Source organism: Dendrobates tinctorius, unplaced genomic scaffold (assembly GCF_039654945.1).
Source record: "Dendrobates tinctorius isolate UK_male_01 unplaced genomic scaffold, ASM3965494v1 ptg000029l, whole genome shotgun sequence".
Lineage (NCBI taxonomy): Eukaryota > Metazoa > Chordata > Amphibia > Anura > Dendrobatidae > Dendrobates > Dendrobates tinctorius.
This window is the reverse complement of record NW_027361697.1, coordinates 10,891,122-10,917,052: the sequence shown is the minus strand read 5'-3', so window position 1 is coordinate 10,917,052 and position 25,931 is coordinate 10,891,122. Positions and strand designations below refer to the sequence as shown.

The following is a 25,931-nucleotide window of genomic DNA, read 5'->3' as shown; positions in this document are numbered from 1 at the left end:
CCACACCTGACCTTTGCGGATACCATAATGAGGAAGGCGATCACTGCTGAGGAAAGGCTGCTCATCACCTTGCGGTAAGTATATATTTTTTGGTTTGTATGTGATTGAGGCTCTTTCACACGTCACTCACACATAGATGGACATGGATATCTTTTTAACGTTTTTTAATGTAGTCTCTTAAATGGGAATATGTTAAACATGTTTAATATCATGTTTTGCTAACATTTCTAATGTTGTTTTTCTTTTTCTTTGCAGATTTTTGGCCACAGGAGAACAGAGTGTCACAAAAGAAAGGACCACTCAAGTTGTAATGAAAAACTTTTTCAAAATATTTAAAAAAAAAATTAGGTTGTATTAATCAATAAAAACAATTTAGATTCTGTATTGATGGTGTGTGTTTCATTTATTTCACCTCATTTTCCTTCTTCAAAGCCTACACACAGTACATTGGCTGGAAATCCTACAGTTTCTGCTGCATCAACCACCTTTTTGATCCTCCAGCCCATAGTCCTTTGATTCTCGACACATGACAGGCAGAGATCACTGCATGTACATTAAATCTGTCCCAAAAAAAACAAACAAATTGTAAATACAATATTTTTTATTTGGAAAACAATATATAAATTCAAGGACATTGTTGGCATCGAAAAACCAGAAATACAGCCAAATATTATTAGATTTAAACAACTACAAAACCTGACATTGTTAACCAACACAAATTTTTGGGGGGATTATTGTGATGAAGCGGGCAAGGTGTTAGAAACAGACAACATGTCTAATTATTGTAACAAATATTTTGTGCACCATTGACGGTAACAATTAGGGGAGATAATGGTACTCAGGGGTATAGGGATAGTTGGCCTGGGAGCTGCCTGAGTCAGAAAAGTAATTGGTGTTATTTGTTGGCCTATACTCCGTTGGCCGCTGCTGTTGGGTGGGTGGTGTTGGTCGGAACAGGTTAAAAACGCCCATTAAAATATTAGTGTACGATGCTATGGGAGCAGGGTCCTGTAAAGCAGTGATTGACATCTGCACCATTGTCATTAATATAGACTGCCTCTCCGGTGTCAAGCTTCGAATTTTATTGGCAATTGTCATGCCAAAGAAATCAAACTCATCCTCGCTTGTGGTCTTTTTAATCAAATCTAGTGTATCCGAGGATGCCTTTAAGGTGGTGTCAATGTGTTTTTTTTTGTTTCTTTTCTTGCTCGGCTCTCCAGACACCGGAAAGGCAGTGGCTACACAAGCTTCTGAGGAACCCGATGGTTCATCAGCTGCAGAAACAGATGTTCCTGCAGCTGATGAAGATGGGGCTACATCAGAAGGGGTGTTACTACATGGTGCCGAGATGTCACCTGCCTCACAAGACCCTGCTCCATCTTCTGATTCATCGACGTTTTGAATTATGTTCCCTTGAGTGCTGTTGAGAGAAAAAAGAAAAAAATGAGGATTAAAAATTACATATTTTATTCTGACCAACTGTTTGGCCAACTCCAAAAAAATTTCATGACAACTGCGGTGACCCATTTTAAATTGCACGATTATAACGCATGTTTGTATTTCACTCATTTGGAATCAGTGCGTGCTATATATACACAGTGCAAATTATCTTTGCTGTCAATCAGCGTCAACAAATGGCAGCGAAACATGCAGTATTGTTAGAAGCTGCGGCACATGTCAGAATTTATTGGAGCTTCACAAGCGCTTTATAACGCATAGTGAAGATGTCCAATAGAGACCAAAAGTTCTTAGACATCTTTTCATTCAAAGACTTTTATGTATTTTCATTATAATGAAAATTGTATAATCAGTATGAAGGGCTAAAAAGTATAAAATGACAAAGGTGAACGGATGGACTTGCAATGCTTGTTTAACACCGTGTAGCATGGAGGAGGAGGTGTGATGCTGTGGGGGTGCTTTGCTGGTGAAACTGTTGTGGATTTAGTCTAAATTTATGGCATTGTGAACCAGCATGGCTACCACGGAATCTTTAGGCGGCATGCTCTTACATCCGGTTTGCTGTTCGTTGGCCCATAATTTGTGTAGTCAACAGGACAATGACCAGAAACACACCTCCAGCCTGTGTAAGGGCTATTTGACCAAGAAGTACACTGATGGGGTGCTACGCCAGATGACCTGGCCTCCACAGTCACCAGACCTGAACCCAAACAAGATGGTGTGGGTTGAGGTGGGCCCGCAGAGTGAAGTCAAACAAGTGCTAAGCATCTGTGTAAACTCCTTCAAGACAGGTGGAAGACAATTTCAAAGGAGTAACTGGAACCATCAGTGTGCTAAGTATTTCAGAAAATTAAAAGATGTCAAATTTCTATATCCGAGAAGTAATGCAAATAAATAAAACTGTTTGAATGCGGTATTTTTTTTTTGGGTAAACTTACCTTCGCAATGTCCGGCTGGAGATGAGAAATTGAAGCTCTTGGAAGTACGGAAATGTTCTGCTGGTTGGGGATGCGCCACTTTTTTGACAGCTGGCAATGAATTTGTTAAATCTGTCCCGAACTGAACGCCAACGCTGTTTGACATCACTGTCTACAAAAGAAAGACAACAACATTTTTACCACCTTTTTTGCTTTATTAACACGTGATAACAAAAATAATCCTGAAAAAGTTAGTTACCAATTTGTGACTGTGTGGCTTTTGGAAAGGAGTTCCAGTTAGGGTACAGATCACTCAAAATTTTGCTCCAGCAACGATCCCTGTTGCCACGGTCTTTGTACAGCCTGTCTGCCGGGTCCCAAAGGGCTGGGAAATCACGCACCTACACACAAATAGAAAATGGAATTAGGAACTATATCAGTAACACTTTTAAATCTAAAAAACAAACATTTACATATAAGCCCTAACAACTAATTTAGGTAGTGAGCACTGATATTGTATAGCTACTAAAAGTAGCCATACGTTAGCGGCTTCATATTTTTAGAATGTGAGTGAGGGGATAATACTCATTGCCTTTTCATAGGCTATTAATATCAGCCCGCAGTTGTCTGCGTTTCCTTTCTGAGTGCAAACTTGTATGTAGATGCAACGTCCCCCCTATATTTTGGTGCCAGAAAGGCAAAGCAGACAACTATGGGATGGTAAATGGAGGCTGGGTTGGGGTTCATAAACATGGCCTGTTTCGAGGCTCTGATTGGCCACAGTTGTATGCATTTCTTTTCTGGCTGTAAAATTCCTGGGAGGCCTAAAATAATTTTGACGTGGGGTCCCCCTATATTTTTGGCTCAGAAAGGCAAAGCAGACAGCTGCGGCCTAGGCCCCGTCACACTAAGCGACTTACCAGCGATCCCGACACCGATATCAAGGTGTCAGGATTGCTAGTAAGGCTGGTTTCACATTAGCGCTTTTTAAGCGCACGCACGGCCGGGGGTAGCTCCGCCCCCGAGCCGGCTCTCTGCCCGGCGTGCCCGCCCCTTGCTTGTAGCGCCGCCTCCTAGCGCACAGCGGCGCCTGCGATCGGCGCACCCTATCTTTAGCATAGGGTGCGCAGATCGTGCGCAGGCCGTGCGCTAGTTGCGCTTTGACCTGCGCTGCGCACTTTTGACGGTGCGCCGTGCGCGCCAAAATCCGAAAAGTTTGATTTTGGCGCGCACGGCGCACCGTCAAAAGTGCGCAGCGCAGGTCAAAGTGCAACTAGCGCACGGCCTGCGCACGATCTGCGCACCCTATGCTAAAGATAGGGTGCGCCAATCGCAGGCGCCGCTGTGCGCTAGGAGGCGGCGCTACAAGCAAGGGGCGGGCACGCCGGGCAGAGAGCCGGCTCAGGGGCGGAGCTACCCCCGGCCGTGCGTGCGCTTAAAAAGCGCTAATGTGAAACCACCCTTAGTCGCTATGTGATCGCTGGTGAGCTGTCACACAGGCAGCTACACCAGCGATGCCGAGCGGACGGCATCGCTGGCCACCCGTTAAAAATTGTATTAAAATACAAAATCTTTTTATTCTCACCTTCCGATGTCCCGCGCAGTCTTCCGGCCTCTCTTGACGCTACGGTACCAGTGATCCTTTGCGAGAATGACCGCGAGAATGTCACGGTCTCGCGGCAACGACGTCTCGCGCTCATTCGTGCAAAGGATCACTGTGACCGAAGCGTGGAGAGAGGCCGGAAGACTGCGCGGGACATCGGAAGGTGAGAATAACAATATTTTTTCGGTAATTTTTTTTTTTTTAAACCTGATCGCTGGTCTCCCGCCTGTCACATGCAGCGATGCATGCTGGCCAGCGGGAGACCATCGACCAAAGAAATGTCCAGAGATTTCCCAGAGCGATCAGCGATACCGGCAGGGGGGCCGCTCGCTGATCGCTCTCACACACAGCGATTTCGCTGGTGAGATGATTACCAGGTGTTAAATATCTTGCCGCAGCTGTCTGCGTAGCCATTCAGGCTTTAAAAAAAAAGGGGGACCCCCAAAAAAAAATGACGTAGGGGTCCCCCATATTTTAGGGCCAGAAAGACTAAGCAGACAACTGCAAACTGATATTTCCAACCTGGGAAGGGGTTAATATCCATGTCCCCTTTCCCAGGCTATGAAGATCAGCCCACAGCTGTCTGCGTTGCCTTTCTGGCTCTAAAAAAAAGGGGGACCCCCCAAAAAAAAATGACATAGGGGCCCCCCATATTTTAGGGCCAGAAAGGCTACACAGACAGCTGCGGGCTGATATTCATAGCCGAGGAAGGGGTCATGGATATTGCCCCCCCCGGCTACAAATATCAGGCCGCAGCCACCCCAGAAATGGCACATCAATAAGATGCGCCAATTCTGGCACTTAGCCCCTCTCTTCCCACTCCCGCACCGCGTCGGCGGGATGTGGGGTAATAAAGGGGTTAATGTCACCTTTGATCGGTGACATTAAGCCCGGTTAATAATGGAGAGGCGTCAATTAGACGCCGATCCATTATTAATCCAATTATAAAGAATAGAAAAAAAACACACAGACACATTAAATAATAATTTTTATTCAAATAAAAACCACTGTTTTTGACAAAATTTTATTGCACGCTCAATCCATTTGGGATGCCATCGATCACCTAGAGAAAAAAAAAAATAACAAACCAATTAAGATACCTATCGTTCCGTCGCAGTCCATTTAAACGAGTGTCCCACATCGATCAATTATGGAGAACAGTCACATCAGCAGATGTGACCATTCTCCATGTCACCAGAAACACACTGACAGGAGCTCTGCTTCTGCAGTGTGTAACTGCGCATTTGCCTAGCGTTTACCAGAGTTCAGTGACTCCGGTAACCTCATTTACGGCACTGCTGCGTGGGAAAGGTCACACGCAGCAGAAGAGCCGTAAAGCGAGGTCCCGGAGCGGCCGAACAACGGGAAAGGAAACTTGCCCGAATGGCGGTGTATCGCCAGAATACTTCCGAGATTGCCGTGGGACCTTTGTTTTTTGTTTATTTTCGGCGGACATGATTTTTTTTGGGGGAAAGGATTTTTTTTTAACTTTATTCAAGAACAAGGGGAGCGAGGGCTTCTGGGAACAAGATGGCCGGGCCTGGATGGTGAGTATATAGTATATGTTTTGTGTTGTATGTCATGTCTGTTACATGTATGTTGTATGTAATGTCTGTTACATGTATGTTATGTGTTTTGTTACGTGTTTAGCACTGTACAATTGTGCTCGGTGGCCGCAGGGCCTACTCTCCCATCACATGGCCGGATCGGAGCAGCAGGCCCATGCGGCGATTGAGCACAATTGTTGCACTACCGTCGCATGGAGACGCACACAGACAGACACATACATATATACATACAAACATACATACATACCAAGTCTATTAAACGCCCCACGTCCATCTCCATGCGACGGTAGCTGTCCATCTTCCCAGAAATCTTGTCACTGCACACTATACTCCGCCCACACACTACACTTCCTCCCGCCTTGACATCATTTCCCCCCATTCTGCTGCGTTTTTTTTCACCCAATCCGCACGAAAAACCACAGATCTAAAGATCTGCGGTTTTTATGCGGATTTTACGAAGTCCATGAAGTCCTATGGGTGCGGAACCGCGGCAGAAACGCACAAAGAATTGACATGCTGCGGAAAATAAACCGCAGCTTTTCCATGCGGTTTTTTCCGCAGCATGTGCACAGCGGTTTTTAATTCTCATAGAAAACAATTATACTGTACACCGCAGCAGTTTGCTGCGGGTCCGCAGCGGCCAAAACTGCTGCGGAACCGCAGCAAAATCCACAGCGTGTGCACACAGCCTGAGTGCTCAATGCTCCATTTCCTTGTAGGTTCCACTCATCATTAGCAGTGACGGTCATCAGTAGAAGTAGCCCGGTGCTCCCACTGAAACAGGGAAACAAGCCAGGTGCTCCCACTCATTCAAAACCTATGGTGAGTGGAGTCACATTATAAATGTTATAATTAAATGATAAGTATGCACTGCTAAACTACAGCCGTGTCCATAGCCCCGCCCCCTTATGACCAAATCCCCGCCCCTGTCACACCTCCATCCCCGCCCTGCCGGGCCATGGAAGAATGGTCTTGCTTGAAGCCGGTCCCTGGTGCAAAAAAGGTTGGGGACCACTGATCTAGAGGAGGCATGGGAGAAGGTCATGTGGTCAGATGAGACCAAAATAGAACTTTTGGTAAAAACTACACTCGCCGTGTTTGGAGGAAGAAGGATGAGTACAACCCCAAGAACACCGTCCGAACCGTGAAGCATGGTGGGGGAAACATCATACTTTGGCGGGTGCTTATCTGCAAAGGGGACAGGATGACTGAATTGTATTGAACGGAGGATAAATGGGATCATATATCGCAAGATTTTGGCCAACAACCTCCATCCCTCAGTAAGAGAATTGCAGATGTGTCATGGCTGGGTCTTCCAGCATGACAATGACACATCCAGGGCAACTAAGGAGCGGCTCCATAAGAAGCATTTAAATGTCCATGAGCAGTTTAGCCAGTCTCCAGACCTAAGTCTGAGGCCGGGGTCACACTAACCGGCGCAATACGGTTCGTAGTTTACAGGCGTAATACAGATGAATGACCTCTAAATAGTGTTCCGCATGTCATCCGTAAGCAAGGTGCGGTGGCGTATTTTGCGCATGTCAGCATCCGTATGTAATCCGTATGGCGAGATTTTCTCGCAGCCTTGCAAAATGGACATATAGTGGAGCCCTATGACAGGGTTTCTAACAGAAACGAAATAATAGATATAGACACATAGAATGCATATATATTATATATATATATATATACACACACACAAGTCATTGAGACAAACATATATACAGTGGGGCAAAAAAGTATTTAGTCAGTCAGCAATAGTGCAAGTTCCACCACTTAAAAAGATGAGAGGCGTCTGTAATTTACATCATAGGTAGACCTCAACTATGGGAGACAAACTGATAAAAAAAAATCCAGAAAATCACATTGTCTGTTTTTTTTTCCTTTTATTTGCATATTATGGTGGAAAATAAGTATTTGGTCAGAAACAAGCAATCAAGATTTCTGGCTCTCACAGACCTGTAACTTCTTCTTTAAGAGTCTCCTCTTTCCTCCACTCATTACCTGTAGTAATGGCACCTGTTTAAACTTGTTATCAGTATAAAAAGACACCTGTGCACACCCTCAAACAGTCTGACTCCAAACTCCACTATGGTGAAGACCAAAGCGCTGTCAAAGGACACCAGAAACAAAATTGTAGCCCTGCACCAGGCTGGGAAGACTGAATCTGCAATAGCCAACCAGCTTGGAGTGAAGAAATCAACTGTGGGAGCAATAATTAGAAAATGGAAGACATACAAGACCACTGATAATCTCCCTCGATCTGGTGCTCCACGCAAAATCCCACCCCGTGGGGTCAGAATGATCACAAGAACGGTGAGCAAAAATCCCAGAACCACGCGGGGGGACCTAGTGAATGAACTGCAGAGAGCTGGGACCAATGTAACAAGGCCTACCATAAGTAACACACTACGCCACCATGGACTCAGATCCTGCAGTGCCAGACGTGTCCCACTGCTTAAGCCTGTACATGTCCAGGCCCATCTGAAGTTTGCTAGAGAGCATTTGGATGATCCAGAGGAGTTTTGGGAGAATGTCCTATGGTCTGATGAAACCAAACTGGAACTGTTTGGTAGAAACACAACTTGTCGTGTTTGGAGGAAAAAGAATACTGAGTTGCATCCATCAAACACCATACCTACTGTAAAGCATGGTGGTGGAAACATCATGCTTTGGGGCTGTTTCTCTGCAAAGGGGCCAGGACGACTGATCCGGGTACATGAAAGAATGAATGGGGCCATGTATCGTGAGATTTTGAGTGCAAACCTCCTTCCATCAGCAAGGGCATTGATGATGAAACGTGGCTGGGTCTTTCAACATGACAATGATCCAAAGCACACCGCCAGGGCAACGAAGGAGTGGCTTCGCAAGAAGCATTTCAAGGTCCTGGAGTGGCCTAGCCAGTCTCCAGATCTCAACCCTATAGAAAACCTTTGGAGGGAGTTGAAAGTCCGTGTTGCCAAGCGAAAAGCCAAAAACATCACTGCTCTAGAGGAGATCTGCATGGAGGAATGGGCCAACATACCAACAACAGTGTGTGGCAACCTTGTGAAGACTTACAGAAAACGTTTGACCTCTGTCATTGCCAACAAAGGATATATCACAAAGTATTGAGATGAAATTTTGTTTCTGACCAAATACTTATTTTCCACCATAATATGCAAATAAAAGGAAAAAAAAACAGACAATGTGATTTTCTGGATTTTTTTTTCTCAGTTTGTCTCCCATAGTTGAGGTCTACCTATGGTGTAAATTACAGACGCCTCTCATCTTTTTAAGTGGTGGAACTTGCACTATTGCTGACTGACTAAATACTTTTTTGCCCCACTGTATATATTTATATTTCACAGAGTTCTTCATAGCAGAATAGCCGCTAATTAAATTGCCGACTTCTATCAAATCCTTCCCCAACCCGACATGAAATGACACATGGTTTACATTCAGTATAGCATTTCATTTCATGTTTTTTTATATGTCCCTGACTAATAATTAGATGAGGGTTTGTGTGCAAAATTTGGGAGTTGTAGTTGTTGTTTTAAGGGGTTAATTCGTTTTTAAAAATGTGTGGGCTTCCCAATGCCCTGTAGCGTTGGCGAATGGGTTAATCTAACAAAGGGTTAATGTCACCTTACAATCGAATGGTGACATTAACCCTTTGTTAGATTAACCCACTCGCCACCGCTACAGGGCATTGGGAAGCCCACGCATTTTTAAACAACGAATTAACCCCTTAAAACAACAAGTACAACTCCCAAATTTTGCACACAAACCCTCATCTAATTATTAGTCAGGGACATAAAAAAAAAAAAAAACATGAAATGAAATGCTTTACTGAATGTAAACCATGTGTCATATCATGTCGGGTTGGGGAAGGATTTGATTGAAGCCGGCAATTTAGTTAGCGGCTATTCTGCTATGAAGAACTCTGTGAAATATAAATATATATATATGTGTCACAATGACATGTATGTATATATATACACTCACTGGCCACTTTATTAGGTACACCTGTCCAACTGTGTGTTAAGACTTAATTTCTAATCAGCCAATCACATGGCGGCAACTCAGTGCATTTAGGCATGTAGACATGGTCAAGACAATCTCCTGCAGTTCAAACCGAGCATCAGTATGGGGAAGAAAGGTGATTTGAGTGCCTTTGAACGTGGCATGATTGTTGGTGCCAGAAGGGCTGGTCTGAGAATTTCAGAAACTGCTGATCTACTGGGATTTTCACGCACAACCATCTCTAGGGTTTACAGAGAATGTTCCGAAAAAGAAAAAAAATCCAGTGAGCGGCAGTTCTGTGGCCGGAAATGCCATGTTGATGCCAGAGGTCAGAGGAGAATGGGCAGACTGGTTCGAGCTGATAGAAAGGCAACAGTGACTCAAATTGCCACCCGTTACAACCAAGGTAGGCAGAAGAGCATCTCTGAACGCACAGTGCGTCGAACTTTGAGGCAGATGGGCTACAGCAGCAGAAGACCACACTGGGTACCACTCCTCTCAGCTAAGAACAGGAAACTGAGGCTACAATTTGCACAAGCTCATCGAAATTGGACAGTAGAAGATTGGAAAAACGTTGCCTGGTCTGATGAGTCTCGATTTCTGCTGCGACATTGGGATGGTAGGGTCAGAATTTGGCGTAAACAACATGAAAGCATGGATCCATCCTGCCTTGTATCAACGGTTCAGGCTGGTGGTGGTGGTGTCATGGTGTGGGGAATTTTTTCTGGGCACTCTTTGGGCCCCTTGGTACCAATTGAGCATCGTTGCAACGCCACAGCCTACCTGAGTATTGTTGCTGACCATGTCCATCCCTTTATGACCACAATGTACCCAACATCTGATGGCTACTTTCAGCAGGATAATGCGCCATGTCATAAAGCTCGAATCATCTCAGATTGGTTTCTTGAATATGACAATGAGTTCACTGTACTCAAATGGCCTCCTCAGTCACCAGATCTCAATCCAATAGAGCATCTTTGGGATGTGGTGGAACGGGAGATTCGCATCAGGGATGTGCAGCCGACAAATCTGCGCCAACTGTGTGATGCCATCATGTCAATATGGTCCAAAATCTCTGAGGAATGCTTCCAGCACCTTGTTGAATCTCTGCCACGAAGAATTGAGGCAGTTCTGAAGGCAAAAGGGGGTCCAACCCCTTACTAGCATGGTGTACCTAATAAAGTGGCCAGTGAGTGTATATATATATATATATATATATATGTATGTATTCTATGTGTCTATATCTATTCTTTCGTTTCTTTATTAAACCTGTCAGTGTGAGATTACTGTATAGCGCACTGAATTGCCGGCTTTTCTAAAAGACACCTGGTGCGTATTTCTCGCAAGTCACATGTGTGGTCCGTGTGTAATCCGTATTTTTTGCGCACCCATAGACTTGCATTGGTATATTACGGGCGTAGTACGCGGACAATCGCAGCATGCTGCGATTGGCACGGACCGTAGAATACGCCGGAGAAATATGCGGCTGTTGGGAGCAAACCCATAGAGAATCATTTGTCCGTGTGTAATGCGTGCTTTTAACGCCTCTCACTTGTCCGTATTCCTCGCCAGTGTGACCCTGGCCGAATAGAAAATCTTTGGAGGGAGCTGAAACTCAATGTTTCCCAGCGACAGCGCCAAAACCTGAAAGACCTGGAGAAGATCTGTATGGAGGAGGGGGCCAAAAGCCCTGCTGCAGTGTGTGCAAACATGGTCAAGAACTACAGGATAGAAAGGTTTCTGTACCAAATGTTAAGTTCTGTTTTTCTATTGTATCAAGTACTTATTTCATGCAATAAAATGCAAACTAATTAGTAAAAAATCCTACGTGATTTTCTGTTTTTTTATTTTTAGATTCTGTCTCTCACAGGTGAAGTGTACCTACAATAAAAATGACAGACCTCTCCATTCTTTGCAGGTGGGAAAACTTCCAAAATCGGCAGTGTACTAAATACTTATTTTCCCCATATACGAGTATACTTCAATATACCATATTTTTGGGACGATAAGACGCATTTTTTCCTCCAAAATCTTTAAGGAAAGTGGGGAGTGCATATTATAGTCCGGATGTACCTTATATACTGTATATGTCACAGGGGCCGTGGATTGGAGCGGAACAGCAGTGGCGTCGGAGCGGGTCACAGGAGGCGGGAGAGAATGCTACATCTAACACTGTGCACACTGTTAAAGAAAATGAATACTCACTGCTCCCCATGGCCATAGTCTCTCCCACCTCTTGGCACTGAAGCCAGGAGCCGAGAGGTGAGAGGGATTATGAGCGTGGGGAGCAGTGAAAATTAATTTTCTTTAATAGCGGGCACACTTCCAGCTGCAGCTGCCGGCTCCTGCAGCAGCTGGGCGATCACTTGTGCCTGCTATTAAAGAGAAGGAATATTCACTGCTCCACATGCCCATTAAAGAAAACGAATATTCAATATGGGTGTGGAGAGCAGTGAAAATTTCGACAGATGACCTTTTCCTGTGAGGGTGAAGCGATGGCCGGGGGACCACCACAATGCAGGGAGAATACAGTATAAAGGATGAGGTGCAAACAACAAAGGGTTAATTTATTGACAGGCAAGGAATGCAATGTTAGGAAAGTGTAAAACAGGAGTATGCAATGAAAACAGACAATTTACAAGAGGGATATCCTAGGCCCTAGCATGTGCACAGAAGGGGTTAACACTCACTGTAGCATTGGTATCTCAGTCCAATCCAGGGGGCCCCTGCAGCTCTGCAAGATGGTGCACACTTCTTCCTGGAAGCTCTGTGCAACGTGGTCTTTTCCTTGTGTGCAAGTACAGTGATGCTCCTATTAACGATGGATTCCTTTCTTGTATTTCTTCATGGCTCCTCACGGCAACATAGGAAATCCAACTTGTTATCCCCAGAAGAGTTTACAAAGTCACGCAAGTTCATTCAGTCTCAGGCTGTACGTTGTTTTCCCTCACAGCTCCAGGCACGTCGGCTTCCTGCAGAAAATTTCGGCTTTCAACACACACAGAAAAGCAGCCCCTCCCCTCTCCAGTGCTGGCAGAATAACCCACACAGTCTCTTCTGCAGGGTAGAGCAGAATGTCCCATTGCTCTAACCAAGGGGGTGCTGTCTCTTAAAGTGGCAGCTTGTCTCTACTGTAATAGCAACGCCACCCCCTTACAAGGGCATATGGCAGTGACGTCATGTGCTGCTTACACACTGCACACATAAGTTAGCATCAGACCAGGGCGCCGCTGCGAGGGACAGAGGGAAGGTAAGTATAACTTTTTTTTTTCATGTGTGCAGTGTGATGGGAGCCATGTCTACCAGAATGAGGGGCCATGCATACCAGGATGGGGGAGATCTATATCATGACTGGGGGCATATATACTGTATATATATATATATATACAAGGATGGAAGATGTTACCCCTATAGCAGTGTCAGCAGCAGATCCCCCCTTCATAACAGTGCATCATGATCACATTTTTTGCTTCCTTTTTTTCTCTATTTTCCTCCTCTAAAACCAAGGTGCGTCTAATGGTTTGATCAACCTTATAATAATTCTGTATACACATTCATGCACCAGAATATAATCTGGGAAACAATTCATTCAAGTGAATTTCTGCAACTATGTTGAAAACTGGAACGATATTGAGCAAAGTAGGGTCTTATCCAGGTTAAAAACAGCAAGTAAAACAAAGAATATGCCTTCAAGGTTTGTGAAATACACAACTCCTTTAATCACTGTTGCAGTAGAAAAAAAGTGAAGGTATAAATGCATCGTAGTAATGGCAGCTCAGTTTTAGCATTTAGTGAACTAGAAAAAAAACAACAAAAAAATGAGGAATTGCACTTTTTTTTTTGCAATTTCAATGCACTTTTTAATTTTTTTCCCCAATTTCTCAGTACACAATATGGTAAAACCAATAGTGCTTTTCAAATGTACAACTCGTCCCGCAAAAAACAAGCCCTCACAGGGTCATATTAGTAGTAAAAAAAAAAAGTTATGGCTCTGGAGATAAGGAGAGCAAAAAACGAAAACTCAAAAAAGTGGAAAAACCCAAGGGGTTAACCGTCAGACTCCCACTATAGTATAGTTACTATCTGTTTCTGCCAACAGGTGGCGCTCAATGAGCTCTAAGATATTATAAGTATAATTAGCATTCGGTTTCTGCCAGCACGTGGCACACTATCTCTAAAATATTAGTAATATTAGTATTACTAATATTCTATTTCTGCCAACAGGTGGCGTTCTATGAGTTAAAAAAATATTATAAGTATAGTTACTATTCTGTTTCTGCCAGCAGGTGGCGCACTAATCTCTAAAATGTCATTAATATCTGTTTTTGTCAGTAGGAGGCGCACTTTCTCTAAAATATCATTAATATCTGTTTCTGTCAGTAAGCGATGGACTATTTCTAAAATATTAATATTTCTTGCTGCCAGCAGGTGGCGCTCTATAAGCTATAAAATAATATAAGTGTCCTCTGGATTCAGTTCAGTGCTGCTCTTTCCTTCTTCTTTTTCTACTGGTAAGCGCAGTTTACATAATTATTCTCTGAGACTTTTATGCGATTTGCATCGTTAGTACCTACCTCATTCAATTAGCGCTTCCAGTTTATCACTGTTGGGTTTGCAGCACTGGTGGTCCTTCCTTGGGCACTATACATTTTTGGTGTTGTTGTATTGTTTGTATCTTGTGTCATTGTATATTTACGAATAAATTATCTCCTTTAATATACCTTTTATCAAACTAATATAAGTATAGTGTCTATTCCGTTTCTCTAAAATAGTATCAATATCTGTATCTGCCAGCAGGTGGCGCTCTATGAGCTATGAAGTATTATAAGAATAGTTGCTATTTAGTTTCTGCCAGCAGGTGGCGATCTCAGAATTATATAAAATGCAGCGTACACTGTAAGTATCCGTCCTCCGCCAGCAGGTGCCGCTCTTGCACAGTTTCTTCAGGGATTTCCTCCTATACGGAATTATGGGGCTGCGGTATTCGGAGGATACAATGTTCCTCCGGGCGGTGGAGTCGGGTGCGGCAGCGGTGTGAGGCGCCTCCTGAGCGAGCTGCTTGTTGTGGTAGCTATGACAACGTTGTCATGGAGACTGTAGCGTTGGAGGAGCTGTCAGCGAGTTGTGTGCTGGAATCTGGGTGGTGATGTGCAGGGGAGCTGCAGCCCACCATGTCAGGGTGTGAGGGACCCCCACTATCCGCAGGACACAGGGAGGAGGCAGCCATGGACCGCCGCCGCGCAGGTACCGCGCCACTCACACCACGGCGGAACCCTGTGAGGATCCGGCTGTGTATATATATATATATATATATCTATTATTCAGCAATCAGTTAATATAACATTTGGTTGTTACTTATCGTTACTCTGTAGCCATTATATCATGAAATGCGTGAGAATTTTTTTTTTCCATTTTCACTGATATTTTACATTTATTTTTACTTTTTTTCTCAGTGTTTGTTTTAAAGTCCACATAAATACACAGATCAGGTTCTTGCTCAGGTGCAATGTGCGCTGGGAAACCTGAGCTGCCGGCGCTGCTGACAGAGGAGTCATGGCCCGGATCCCTCCTTTGCTTCCCTCTTGTACAATGTGATTCACTTTGATTGTGGCATACAAGGGGTTAAATGCTCGAGATCACGGGGATCTCTGGTTTTATTACAGCGGGGCCGTGACTTTGTATTAGGCCGGGGTCACACTAACCGACGCAAAATACGGTCTGTATTTTACAGGCGTTATACGGATGACAGACCCCTAAACAGTGCTCCGTATGGCATCCGAATGGTGAGATTTTCTCGCAGGCTTGCAAAATGGACATATAATGGAGCCCTATGACAGGGTTTATAACAGAAACCAAAGAATAGATAGACACATAGAATGCACACATATATATATATATATATATATATATATACACAGTCATATGTAAAAGTTTGGGCACCCCTATTAATGTTAACCTTTTTTCTTTATAACAATTTTGGTTTTTGCAACAGGTATTTCAGTTTCATATATCTAATAACTGATGGACTCAGTTATATTTCTGGATTCAAATGAGGTTTATTGTACTAACAGAAAATGTGCAATCTGCATTTAAACAAAATTTGACCGGTGCAAAAGTATGGGCACCCTTATCATTTTCTTGATTTGAACACTCCTAACTACTTTTTACTGACTTCCTGAAGCACTAAATTGGTTTTGTAACCTCATTGAGCTTTGAACTTCATAGCCAGGTGTATCAAATCATGAGAAAAGGTATTTAAAGTGGCCACTTGCAAGTAGGTCTCCTATTTGATTCTCCTATGAAGAGTGGCATCATGGGCTCCTCAAAACAACTCTCAAATGATCTGAAAACAAAGATTATTCAACATAGCTTTTCAGGGGAAGGATACAAAAAGTTGTCTCAGAGATTTAACCTGTCAGTTTCCACTGTGAGGAACATAGTAAGGAAATGGAAGAACACAGGTACAGTTCTTGTTAAGCCCAGAAGTGGCAGGCCAAGAAAAATATCAGAAAGGCAGAGAAGAAGAATGGTGAGAACAGTCAAGGACAATCCACAGACCACCTCCAAAGACCTGCAGCATCATCTTGCTGCAGATGGTGTCACTGTGCATCGGTCAACAATACAGCGCACTTTGCACAAGGAGAAGCTGTATGGGAGAGTGATGTGAAAGAAGCCGTTTCTGCAAGCACGCCACAACCAGAGTCACCTGAGGTATGCAAAAGCACATTTGGACAAGCCAGTTACATTTTGGAAGAAGGTCCTGTGGACTGATGAAACAAAGATTGAGTTGTTTGGTCATACAAAAAGGCGTTATGCATGCGCTGTATTGCTGACCGATGCACAGTGACACCATCTGCAGCAAGATGATGCTGCAGGTCTTTGGAGGTGGTCTGTGGATTGTCCTTGACTGTTCTCACCATTCTTCTTCTCTGCCTTTCTGATATTTTTCTTGGCCTGCCACTTCTGGGCTTAACAAGAACTGTACCTGGGTTCTTCCATTTCCTTACTATGTTCCTCACAGTGGAAACTGACAGGTTAAATCTCTCAGACAACTTTTTGTATCCTTCCCCTGAAAAGCTATGTTGAATAATCTTTGTTTTCCGATCATTTGAGAGTTGTTTTGAGGAGCCCATGATGCCACTCTTCATAGGAGAATCAAATAGGAGAACTACTTGGAAGTGGCCACCTTAAATACCTTTTCTCATGATTTGATACACCTGGCTATGAAGTTCAAAGCTCAATGAGGTTACAAAACCAATTTAGTGCTTCAGGAAGTCAGTAAAAAGTAGTTAGGAGTATTCAAATCAAGAAAATGATAAGGGTGCCCATACTTTTGCACCAGTCAAATTTTGTTTAAATGCAGATTGCACATTTTCTGTTAGTACAATAAACCTCATTTGAATCCAGAAATATAACTGAGTCCATCAGTTATTAGATATATGAAACTGAAATAGCTGTTGCAAAAACCAAAATTGTTATAAAGAAAAAAGGTTAACATTAATAGGGGTGCCCAAACTTTTACATATGACTGTATATATATACACACAAGTCATTGTGACAAACATATATACATATATTTATATTTCACAGAGTTCTTCATAGCAGAATAGCCGCTAATTAAATTGCCGGCTTCTATCAAATCATTCCCCAACCCGACATGAAATGACACATGGTTTACATTCAGTAAAGCATTTCTTTTCATGTTTTTTAATATGTCCCTGACTAATAATTAGATGAGGGTTTGTGTGCAAAATTTGGGAGTTGTAGTTGTTATTTTAAGGGGTTAATTTGTTGTTAAAAAATGTGTGGGCTTCCCATTGCCCTATATTGGTGGCGAGTGGGTTAATCTAACAAAGGGTTAATGTCACCATTCGATTGTAAGGTGATATTAACCCTTTGTTAGATTAACCCATTCGCCAACGCTACAGGGCATTGGGAAGCCCACACATTTTTTAAACAACAAATTAACCCCTTAAAACAACAACTACAACTCCCAAATTTTGCACACAAACCCTCATCTAATTATTAGTCAGCGACATATAAAAAAACATGAAATGAAATGCTATACTGAATGTAAACCATGTGTCATATCATGTCGGGTTGGGGAATGATTTGATAGAAGCCGGCAATTTAATTAGCGGCTATTCTGCTATGAAGAACTCTGTGAAATATATATATATGTTTATCTCAATGACTTGTGTGTGTGTGTGTGTGTGTGTGTGTGTGTGTGTGTGTGTGTGTGTGTGTGTATATATATATATATATATATATATATATATATATTGTATTCTATGTGTCTATATCTATTCTTTCGTTTCTTTATTAAACCTGTCAGTGTGAGATTACTGTATAGCGCACTGAATTGCCGGCTTTTCTAAAAGACACCTGGTGCGTATTTCTCGCAAGTCACACGTGTGGTCCGTGTGTAATCCGTATTTTTAGCGCACCCATAGACTTGCATTGGCGTATTACGGGCGTAGTACGTTGACAATAACAGCAGGGCCGTGACTTTGTATTACAGCAGGGCCGTGACTTTGTATTACAGCAGGGCCGTGACTTTGTATTACAGCAGGGCCGTGACTTTGTATTACAGCAGGGCCGTGACTTTGTGTTACAGCAGGGCCGTAACTTTGTATTATAGATGTGCCGTGACTTTGTATTACAGCGGGGCCGTGACTTTGTATTACAGCGGGGCCGTGACTTTGTATTACAGCGGGGCCGTGACTTTGTATTACAGTGGGGCCGTGACTTTGTATTATAGATGTGCCGTGACTTTGTATTACAGCAGGGCCGTGACTTTGTATTACAGCAGGGCCGTGACTTTGTATTACAGCAGGGCCGTGACTTTGTATTACAGCAGGGTCGTGACTTTGTGTTACAGCAGGGCCGTAACTTTGTATTATAGATGTGCCGTGACTTTGTATTACAGCGGGGCCGTGACTTTGTATTACAGCGGGGCCGTGACTTTGTATTACAGCAGGGCCGTGACTTTGTATTATAGATGTGCCGTGACTTTGTATTACAGCAGGGTCGTGACTTTGTATTACAGCGGGGCCGTGACTTTGTCTCATCAGGGGAAATGCTGAAGACTTGTATCGGAGTGAGGTGAAAAGAATATGTGACTGGTGTAAAGCCAATAATCTTGTACTCAACACTAAAAAAACTGCTGAGATGGTTGTGGATTTTAGGAAAGATCAACATGAGATACTTCCAATCTACATCCATGAGGAAGTGGTTCTTAGGGTCACAGAGACCAAATTCCTTGGTGTTATCATCTCTCATGATCTTAAATTGGGGAAAAACGTGGATGCTGTTATAAGAAAAGCACAACAGAGGATGTTCTTCCTGCATCAGCTGACAAGATATGGTTTGTCTAAGAATCTGCTGATCTTATTCTTTAATGCTGTCATCAGATCTGTGATTTGTTCCTCTCTGATAGTCTGGTATGGGGGAGTCACTGCGCATGACAAACTCCGCTTACAAAGGACTTTCAGAATAGCAGAGAGAATTATAGGTTCCCCCCTGCCTAAAATCCAGGATCTTTATGATAAGAGTATTCGATCCCACGCGTTGAAAATTTCATCCGATCCCTCTCACCCGGGACACTCCTCATTCCAACTACTCCCTTCAGGACGTCGCTTCAGAGTCCCCAAATGCAGCACCAACCGCCATATGAACAGCTTCTATCCACTCTCTGTTCAACAATTAAATCGTCATGTGTAGACTATATACTGTATCTGTCTTGTTAGATGTTACTTGTTGTATCTGTTGTTATATATTATGTTGCCTCTTTGCCACAAAGAATTCCTTGTATATATGTAATTTGTACATGGCGATAATAAATTTGATTGATTGACTTTGTATTACAGCGGGGCCGTGACTTTGTATTACAGCAGGGTCGTGACTTTGTATTACAGCAGGGCCGTGACTTTGTATTACAGCAGAGCTGTGACTTTGTATTATAGATGTGCCGTGACTTTGTATTACAGCAGGGCTGTGACTTTGTATTACAGCTGAGCCGTAACTTTGTATTATAGATGTGCCGTGACTTTGTATTACAGCAGGGCCGAGACTTTGTATTACAGCAGGGCCGTGACTTTGTATTACAGCGGGGCCGTGACTTTGTATTACAGCGGGGCCGTGACTTTGTATTACAGCGGGGCCGTGACTTTGCATTATAGAGGTGCCGTGACTTTGTATTACAGCAGGGCCGTGACTTTGTATTACAGCAGGGCCGTGACTTTGTATTACAGCTGAGTCGTGACTTTGTATTACAGCTGAGTCGTGACTTTGTATTACAGCTGAGTCGTGACTTTGTATTACAGCTGAGTCGTGACTTTGTATTACAGCTGAGCCGTGACTTTGTATTACAGCTGAGCCGTGACTTTGTATTACAGCTGAGCCGTGACTTAGTATTACAGCTGAGCCGTGACTTAGTATTACAGCTGAGCCGTGACTTAGTATTACAGCTGAGCCGTGACTTAGTATTACAGCTGAGCCGTGACTTTGTATTACAGCTGAGCCGTGACTTTGTATTACAGCTGAGCCGTGACTTTGTATTACAGCTGAGCCGTGACTTTGTATTACAGCTGAGCCGTGACTTTGTATTACAGCTGAGCCGTGACTTTGTATTACAGCTGAGCCGTGACTTTGTATTACAGCGGGGCCGTGACTTTGTATTACAGCGGGGCCGTGACTTTGCATTATAGATGTGTCGTAACTTTGTATTACAGCAGGGCCGTGACTTTGTATTACAGCAGGGCCGTGACTTTGTATTACAGCAGGGCCGTGACTTTGTATTACAGCAGGGCCGTGACTTTGTATTACAGCAGGGCCGTGACTTTGTGTTACAGCAGGGCCGTGACTTTGTGTTACAGCAGGGCTGTGACTTTGTATTACAGCTGAGCCGTGACTTTGTATTACAGCGGGGCCGTGACTTTGTATTACAGCGGGGCCGTGACTTTGTATTACAGCGGGGCCATGACTTTGTATTATAGATGTGCCATGACTTTCTATTACAGCGGGGCCGTGACTTTGCATTATAGATGTGTCGTAACTTTGTATTACAGTAGGGCCGTGACTTTGTGTTACAGCAGGGCTGTGACTTTGTATTACAGCTGAGCCGTGACTTTGTATTACAGCGGGGCTGTGACTTTGTATTACAGCTGAGCCGTGACTTTGTATTACAGCGGGGCCGTGACTTTGTATTATAGATGTGCCATGACTTTCTATTACAGCGGGGCCGTGACTTTGCATTATAGATGTGTCGTAACTTTGTATTACAGTAGGGCCGTGACTTTGTATTACAGCAGGGCCGTGACTTTGTGTTACAGCAGGGCTGTGACTTTGTATTACAGCTGAGCCGTGACTTTGTATTACAGCGGGGCCGTGACTTTGCATTATAGATGTGTCGTAACTTTGTATTACAGCAGGGCCGTGACTTTGTATTACAGTAGGGCCGTGACTTTGTATTACAGTAGGGCCGTGACTTTGTGTTACAGCAGGGCCGTGACTTTGTGTTACAGCAGGGCCGTGACTTTGTGTTACAGCAGGGCTGTGACTTTGTATTACAGCTGAGCCGTGACTTTGTATTACAGCGGGGCCGTGACTTTGTATTACAGCGGGGCCGTGACTTTGTATTACAGCGGGGCCGTGACTTTGTATTACAGCAAAAATGACAAAAATTTTGGCACTCAATATGTGAAATATTCAGACACTTTTATTTTGTGCATCCAGACAGAAAGGTTTAAACGTTTTCGGTCCAGCATAGGACCTTCATCAGAAAAATCTCGTTTACTGAAATATACATACAAAAGAAGCACAAAAACAAGGCGTTAATTGCTGTCCGCATCATCCTATAAGTGAGTATTGTTGAGCATAGAAGGAACTACAACAGATAATTACTCGTGATAGTATGGTGCGCCCTTGTGCTTTGAAGGATACAGGTATGGCGATATCTCATACATGTGCAATCTAGTGCTTCCAAGATGGCTAGCAATAGAAGTCACACCAATACCTGAAATAAATAAATCCTTGCAAGGGTAGCCAAAAGAAGGACAAAGTAGAGAGTCTAAAAGCAAAATGGAGGTTCTAATTAAATGCAATAGATGTGACACAATGTATATGGCAGTCATATAGCAGCACAGAACCAACTATGTGTGGTCATGTAGACGGAAAAACAATCTAAGATGGAATACCTGTGAAAATGTTAAATGTTATCTGTTGTAGTTCCTTCTATGCCCAACAATACTCACTTATAGGCTCCCTCTTCCTTAACGACCAGCACAGCACTTTTGGAGTTACCATCACCTGACTCAGCAAAGCACCCTTGGATAGTACCTCTACGAGCCGTCTCTCTCTCCTTTGAATTTTTGATGAAGTTGGAACATATATTTTGTCATGTCTTTTGTTAGTATGTATTTCTGTGATGATGCGGACAGCAATTAACGCCTTGTTTTTGTTCTTCTTTTGTATGTATATTTCAATAAACGAGATTTTTCTGATGAAGGTCCTATGCTGGACCGAAAACGTTTAAACCTTTCTGCCTGGATGCACAAAATAAAAGTGTCTGAATATTTCACATATTGAGTGCCAAGATTTTTGTCATTTTTCATTGATGGGTTGGATACCCGACTTGAGCACCAACAACCAAACTATTCCTGAGTGCCGTGCTCTCTTTATAGGTTTGTATTAGAGATGTGCCGTGACTTTGTATTAGAGATGTGCCGTGACTTTGTATTACAGCGGGGCCGTGACTTTGTATTACAGCAGAGACGTGACTTTGTATTACAGCGGGGCCGTGACTTTGTATTACAACTGGGCCGTGACTTTGTATTACAGCAGAGCCGTGACTTTGTATTACAGCCACCGTCCTACTCTTATCCATAAGGCCAAACTGGCGGTGCCCACACTATTAGTACGCCATAATAGTGTGGCACAGGCTCTCTGTGGACCCGGACGCTGGCACACTATTACGTTGCGGCCTGTCAGGGAGGCTACAACCAGACACATCACTTAGTTCCCTCTGTGTAGGTGCCATGACTAGAGATGAGTAGAAATGAGGGAACGTCGTCGGCTCCCTCCTTATCCGAATTGCTATAGCGCTTACTGAAAAAGCTGCATCGGCATCCCGGATACCTGGAGCGCTCCCGATAATCAGCTGTCTGGTCCGGCAGCTGCATGTGTCACAGTTGCGTGACAGTCACACCACATGCATGGAGAGCCTGTTTATTGTGACTGTCACACAGCCGTGACACATGCAGCTGCCGGACCAGACAGCTGATTATCGGGAGCACTCCAGGTATCCGGGGTGCCGATGCAGCTTTTTCGGTAAGCGCTATAGCTTGCTGAATAAGGAGGGAGCCGACGATGTTCACTCATGTCTAGCTATGACGGGTCCCATTGTGCCGCCACTTCTTGTAATTCATTTGTGTATCTCTTTGATAAAACGCTGCAATATGTCCTGGTATTAAAACAAGACTCTTCCCAAAGAAACGCCAGAGTCGCCAGCCATTTAGAGTTTTATAGGAAAACTTTTTTTTCTAACATTATCTAAACCTTTAATGTAATGCAACGCGGACCTCATTCACACGCCTGCAGGGCCGGTTTTAGACAAAGTGGGGCCCTAGGCAAAAGTTTAAAGTGGGACCCCATATGCTAACATTGTAAAATCACACATTTAGGTTACATTACACGAGCAGGATGCAGATACAGGTGGCAGAGGGGCCTGTGCTGGCACTGTGGCCCCCATATTCAGGGGCCTTATATCAGCTGCCACTATTAGCATTACACAGGAGCATTGCTAGGGTCAGAAAAGATTGGGGGGCCCAAACAGATAACACAGCAGGGCTCCCAACTGTCCTGGATCCAGCGGGACAGTCCTGATTTTGACACTCCTACCTGCGGGATTGTAGTTTTCCCCACACTGCAAATCAGCCGCCATGCCCACCTGTCATTTCAGAAGGGACTGTGTACCAATCGCCATAAAATTCCCTCTATGCACCGCACACTGCAGAACAGAAGAATGTTTGCTTTGTCTACAGTATGTTTAAGGCCACATTCACACGTTGAGTATTCGGTCAGTATTTCACATCAGTATGTGCAAGTCAAAACCAGGAGGTGAGAAATCCAGAAGTGGTGACGTGTTTCTACTATACTTTTCCTCTGATTGTTCCACTGCTGTTTCTGCATTACAAATACTGATGTGAAATCCTGACCGTGTGAACGAGACCTAATAGTTTAATTCACCAAAACCACTTAAAAAATTGCAGCGAAAAATACCATTGCAATATCTGCAGCTTTCTTTCTTACATTCTTTCATTGCTTTCTACGGGTGAAAACACACTGAAAGAAGTGACACGCTGCAGATTTAAAAAGTGCTACAGTTCTGAAATTCAGTCAGAAAAAAAACAAGCGCATGCAGGAGATTTCGGAAATCTCATATTTTGCTGGCACTTTAAAAAGCAGCTTTTGGCCACGTTCATAGGCAGAATTTTTGTAGTTTTTTCTTTTGCAAATAAGTTTACAGCATTTTACAGCACAAGCAAAGACTGAGATTTTCAGGATTCTCCTGAACACCCTTTTATTTTCTCCTGACTGAATTTCACAACTGCAGTGTTTTTAAATCCGCAGCGTGTCACTTCTTTCAGCAATTTTTTTCACCCATAGAAAGCAATGAAAAAGTTTTAGAAAAGCTGCAAATGTCGCAACGTTGTTTTTCGCTGTGTTTTTGGTGAATAAAACTAACTTTATTAAACATGTACTGTAGACAAAATGAATACTATACAAAAAAAAAAAAAACAGCAAAAGCTCTAAGGGTATGTGTCCACAATCAGTAAACTCTGGATGCTGCGTACATCCGCAGCAGCCAGATGTTACAGCATAGTGGATGGGAGTTCTAGAAATTCCATGTCCACTATGCATGCACATCACCCGCAGAGACGGACATGCAGCACGACTCTCCAGACTGCAGCATGTCTATTTATCTTGCATAGATGAGAGTCTCCACAAGAGAAATCTCACCCCTACAATGTATTGGGTGCGGTGATTCCACACGTTTCAATGAACACATGCTGCATCACCTGCGTTCAAAAGATGGCAGCACTTTAGACAGAGCACATGTCTGCTGCGTCCAAAGTGCTGCCATTTCTGGATCGTCTGCACATACCCTAAAAAATGGGTGTTTTGAAAGCAGTGTTTTACTGCCAAGAGAGCCGGCTTTGGCTGCAAAAAAAACAAAAACGCTGATTCCTATGCACACCTGTACTATATATACGTATGGTTTACCCTTATTATTTCACATGGGAATTCATTTATTTCTATATCATAAATCCCCTGATTCAGCAGACAATATCCCTGTCTTGTGTCATCCAGACTGTAGTGACAGGAGGTCGCCCTGTCACATTACAAGCAGGGATTAGTGACTGCGGTCAGAGCTGATGCTGATCGCTGCTGTATGTGGCTGTGAATCCTGATCCTGCAGCAATCAGCACAGAGCTCCGGACCACAGTGAGTAAATCACTGCTCTCTGACCTGTTATTGCTGCTCTTACCAGTTTCTGTTGCTTCACTTAGGCATATCCATTCTCAGGACAGTGCTAGGAGCAGCCCTGATCAGGATTCGGAAGGAGACAGAGCTGCAGGCATCCTCCTGTCACTGTGCTGTAATCGCCCCTCCCCCTCACTCTCAACTTTTAACCTGACTGCAGAGAGAAAGAAACAGGGGGGCTCAAGGGGCTTTGCGAGACAGACGCTCTGGACTTCAGAGCAATGCACAGCATTATTCACTGCTGTACACCCTTTGGGCTCTTCATAAATGGACTGCAGATGCAGGGGGCCCCCTTTGTAGGTGGGGGCCCAAGGCATCTGCCTCGCCTGCCTGGTCCAAACGCCGTAATAACTGCGGTTCCATTCTGGACAATCTGTGGGTCTGTTAAAATCCCTACCAGCACTGATGGCAGCAAGTATGCAATCCTTCATTAACTTTGCAGTGAATAGAAGTTTTGGAATTTATTTATTTTTTTCATACATGAAAATCACTGATGAAAACTGACCAAACACTGATGGTAAAAATGGACGCTCCGACCGAACACTGATAACACTCGAGCCATATTTTGCATATGTAAAGAATCACTGACGTCTGAATAAGCCATTACTAATGGCCCTGACCCTCTGTATCGCGATGAGATGTCACCTTATAGCAGTTTTATGTCTATGGAAGACCTTGGATAACAGCGAGTAACTGAACTCATGGGGAGGTCTTGTAATTAAGGCTACTTTCACACTAGCGTCGTGCGACGTACGTCGCAATGCGTCGTTTTGGAGAAAAAACGCATCCTGCAAAAGTTGCCCGCAGGATGCGTTTTTTTCTCCATAGACTTGT

At 43.7% G+C, this 25,931-nt stretch overlaps 1 protein-coding gene and 1 long non-coding RNA gene across 5 annotated transcripts in view; one reads left to right on the top strand and one right to left on the bottom strand.

The window, feature by feature from the left end:
* Positions 1-630: 630 nt before the first annotated feature.
* On the bottom strand, positions 631-25,165 carry LOC141085809 (uncharacterized). The gene is made up of 5 exons (XR_012231415.1): positions 25,102-25,165; positions 12,242-12,523; positions 2,635-2,776; positions 2,397-2,547; positions 631-1,420 (listed from the first exon to the last, which is right to left on the bottom strand). It is a non-coding gene; the product is annotated as an uncharacterized lncRNA (long non-coding RNA).
* AXDND1 (axonemal dynein light chain domain containing 1) overlaps positions 14,483-25,931 on the top strand; it is a 66,423-nt gene continuing 54,974 nt past the window's right edge. The window contains exon 1 of one of the 4 annotated variants that reach the window (XM_073571374.1): positions 14,483-14,795. In XM_073571374.1, the coding sequence (XP_073427475.1) occupies positions 14,723-14,795 (73 nt within the window). In that variant the 5' untranslated portion in view covers positions 14,483-14,722. The remainder of the gene's footprint in view (positions 14,796-25,931) is intronic. The other 3 variants (XM_073571373.1, XM_073571372.1, XM_073571371.1) reach the window with 3 other exon arrangements.